We start from the raw sequence: 1,493 nt of genomic DNA on the forward strand, positions 1-1,493 counted from the left end.
ACACTGCATGGAAATAACTAGATTTTTCTTATTTTATTTTAAACCATTAAAAGATGCATATCTGTACATAAAAAAATCAGACAAGTGAAATTTATTTCTGTGGAGTGTTTTTGAAGTATTTTTTTTGTGCTTTTGTAAGTTTTTGTATGTNCCTGGAACACAGGAAGCACACTGGGTTGAGCTAGACCCAGTGTCGTAGAAGTTACGTAAATGGTCAGAAGTATGCATAGTCATCATGCATTGATTTCTGTATAAATACGCCCTTTCTCAAAGATACTTTGGGATTTTGGGGCAAGCTGATCAAGAGTAAATGTGTCAATAAAATCCCCTGTGTGTTTGGCTGGAATCCAACGACTCCGACTGTTATTTCGGTGTGCGACATACCTGGCTTTTCACCCACAAAGCACACATCAATGTCTGTTTTAATTCTCTGTTTGTTTGTTTTTAAATGGTTTTAAGGGCTATTATAGGGTTAAGCACTTTGAGTCACCTTGTGCTGAAAAGTGCTATATAAATAAATGTACCTACCTACCTACCTTTTGTAAATTAATAGTTTGACTTTTAAGTAAGCTTTTTTCTAAATCTTTCAACAGTTTATTAATCACATCAGATTCAATTCAATTTTAAAATAATTAATTCCAAAGGGAAATTAAATGTTGTTGTAGCTTATATTCCTGGTTCCGTTAAAAATGTTGTTATAGATGCTGATGGCTGTGGGCAGGAAGGATCGCTTGTAGTGGTCTGTGTCCTTGAAGAGTCCCACCAGGTAAGCCTTGCTTGCCTCCTATGGAGCCATGATAGCCAAGCTCTGGAAGCGCAGGTCAGTCTTGAAGTCCTGGGAAATCTCCTGGAGCAGGTGCTGGAAGGGCAGCTTCCAGATGAGCAGCTCAGCGGACTTCTGGTAGCACTGGATCTCCCTGAGAGCCACATTACCGGGCCTGTAGAGGTGAGGCTTCTTCATTCTGTTGGTGGCTGGGGTGTACTTGCGGGCAGCTTTGGTGGCAAGCTGCTTCCTGGGAGCTTCACCTCCGGTGGATTTATGAGTGGTCTGCTTGGTTCTGGCCATGATGGGACTTCAGGGTTCTTTTTTTTACGTTTAACACTTGTTGTTATAGTTACTGTCGAGATATACTACCTTTACCTCCCTGAGTTGGTTATTGGGAAAGACCTTCAGGAGATGTTACCTTAAAGTTTAACACATTTATTCAAACACCCTTAATCAATATTCATACAATAATAAAACCAGATCCATCTGGGAGACAATCAATGGGAATGAGATACAGATCACCTTGAAAACTAGTCAAGCCATCACCCAAGGATTGTCTGAGGAAACAGAGGATGTTCTCTAGTTTTTACAACTTGGGCTCCCCCTCCTACAGAGGGTGGGTCACTACCTCCCTTCTCTGGAGGTCAAAGATCTCTCCTTTCCCCTTCCTTGCTGAAACGTCCATTGCTCACATTCCAGGGTGTGTACCACCTATCTCTCTCTTTCC

At 41.4% G+C, this 1,493-nt stretch overlaps 1 protein-coding gene across 1 annotated transcript; it reads right to left on the reverse strand.

Annotated features, from left to right (window-relative positions):
• Positions 1–784: 784 nt before the first annotated feature.
• On the reverse strand, positions 785–1,066 carry LOC108249969 (histone H3-like). Its single transcript, XM_017439646.1, has one exon. The coding sequence runs from the start codon at positions 1,064–1,066 to the stop codon at positions 785–787; it is 282 nt and encodes a 93-aa protein (XP_017295135.1).
• Positions 1,067–1,493: the final 427 nt, after the last annotated feature.

The sequence above is a fragment of the Kryptolebias marmoratus genome, linkage group LG9 (genome assembly GCF_001649575.2).
Source record: "Kryptolebias marmoratus isolate JLee-2015 linkage group LG9, ASM164957v2, whole genome shotgun sequence".
In the NCBI taxonomy this organism is placed as follows: domain Eukaryota; kingdom Metazoa; phylum Chordata; class Actinopteri; order Cyprinodontiformes; family Rivulidae; genus Kryptolebias; species Kryptolebias marmoratus.

What these genes read in the sequence shown, in the direction of transcription:
- LOC108249969 (XM_017439646.1), bottom strand. Translation starts at nt 1,066, where the DNA reads ATGGCCAGAACCAAGCAGACCACTCATAAATCCACCGGAGGTGAAGCT.